Source organism: Aptenodytes forsteri, unplaced genomic scaffold (assembly GCF_000699145.1).
Source record: "Aptenodytes forsteri isolate BGI_AS27 unplaced genomic scaffold, ASM69914v1 Scaffold164, whole genome shotgun sequence".
NCBI classification, from domain to species: domain Eukaryota; kingdom Metazoa; phylum Chordata; class Aves; order Sphenisciformes; family Spheniscidae; genus Aptenodytes; species Aptenodytes forsteri.
In genome coordinates, this window is record NW_008795527.1 from 925,246 (window position 1) to 926,611 (window position 1,366).

The following is a 1,366-nucleotide window of genomic DNA, read 5'->3' on the forward strand; positions in this document are numbered from 1 at the left end:
GCACCGCCCGACGGCAGGTACATGCGTTCGTGGCTTGAGCCTGTGCCGGGCTCCTTGTCTTTCCCCGGGTTACCTACCAGCAGGCATTACGGCATTAAACCTGAACCGCTGGCGGCCAGAAGGGCTGACTGTACCACGTTTGACACTCACACTTTGTCTCTCTCTGATTATGCTTGTGGTTCTCCTCCAGTTGATAGGGATAAGCAAAGCCACGAAGGCGCATTCTCTGAAAGCAATGGAGAAAGTGAGGCAAACGGAGAGAAACCGCAGATCGATCCAAGTAAGTGGGACTGCGAGGGTAATGGACTTCAGGGCGCTGCGCCGGCCGCGGGGAGGTGTCGAGGCGCTGGGGCTAATTACGCGGCCGAGCACCGGCTGCTGCTGCCTTCAGGGCGGGCCGCGGGGAGGTGTCGAGGCGCTGGGGCTAATTACGCGGCCGAGCACCGAGCACCGCGATCTGCAAAAGCCCGCGCTGCCTTTCGCAGGCTCGAACGGGATCTAGGACGGCTCGGGCTTCCCAGGCTGAGAGGAAAACAAAAACCCACCCTACAACTGCAACTTAAACAAAAAAAGAGAAAGGCAAAAACCGCCCGCCCCCGCCCCAGCCACCCCAGCAAACTCCGCGGGACGTGCTCGCACCCTGCCCCGGCGCTCCCAGGCGTGGGCAAACGCCGGGGAGAGGGTGCCTAGAAAGCATTGGATGTGAATCTGTGTTTTGGAGACGGCTTGCAGGCCGGAGCGGCTCTTGCGGGGCTGAGGGCAGAAACCTCGCCGTTGACTTGGTCCCCCCCACACCCCCCTTCGTCTCCTCGGTGGAAAACCCCGGGCTGGATGCTCCCAGGGCTGCGGGACCGGTGGCAGAGCGCCTCGGGATTGCTACCGCGATTAACGCCGTGCGAATAAGGGTCCTAAGCGGGCGAGGTTTTAATTATGCCAGCTGTACACCGACTCGCCAGCTCCCTGGGTCTTGCCAGTGATGACACGGGAGAAGGTCGAAACTAAGAAGTGAAACAATTTCGATGACATCTTGGTCTGGCTGGTCACTCCCCGGGCTGGCAGTTTGGGGAGGGTGTGTGCGTGGGGAGGCCAGGAAGGAGTGAGGGAGGGAGCGGAGAGAGAGAGAGAGAGAGGGAGGAGGAGAAAGAGTATTTTAAAATTGCATCCTACGAACAATAAAAAAGGCGAAGGGAGGCGGGGGCGGCGGGGCTTTGCCGCGTGTGGTTGCGTGTGACCTCTCCCTGTGTCTGTATTTTGGAGTCCATTGTGCCTTGCCATCCTCTATGTCTGGGGAAATGAGAGCCACGTCCTAAACCCCGATATCGGGACACCTACGCGGCTGGTCCTGCGTCGATCTCCCTCCCCAGCC

At 60.1% G+C, this 1,366-nt stretch overlaps 1 protein-coding gene across 1 annotated transcript in view; it reads left to right on the top strand.

The window, feature by feature from the left end:
* HOXA9 (homeobox A9) overlaps nucleotides 1-1,366 on the top strand; it is a 6,924-nt gene that overhangs the window by 4,022 nt on the left and 1,536 nt on the right. Inside the window, exon 3 of the mRNA XM_009282069.2 lies at nucleotides 18-280. Coding sequence (XP_009280344.1) covers nucleotides 18-280 — 263 coding nt within the window. The remainder of the gene's footprint in view (nucleotides 1-17; nucleotides 281-1,366) is intronic.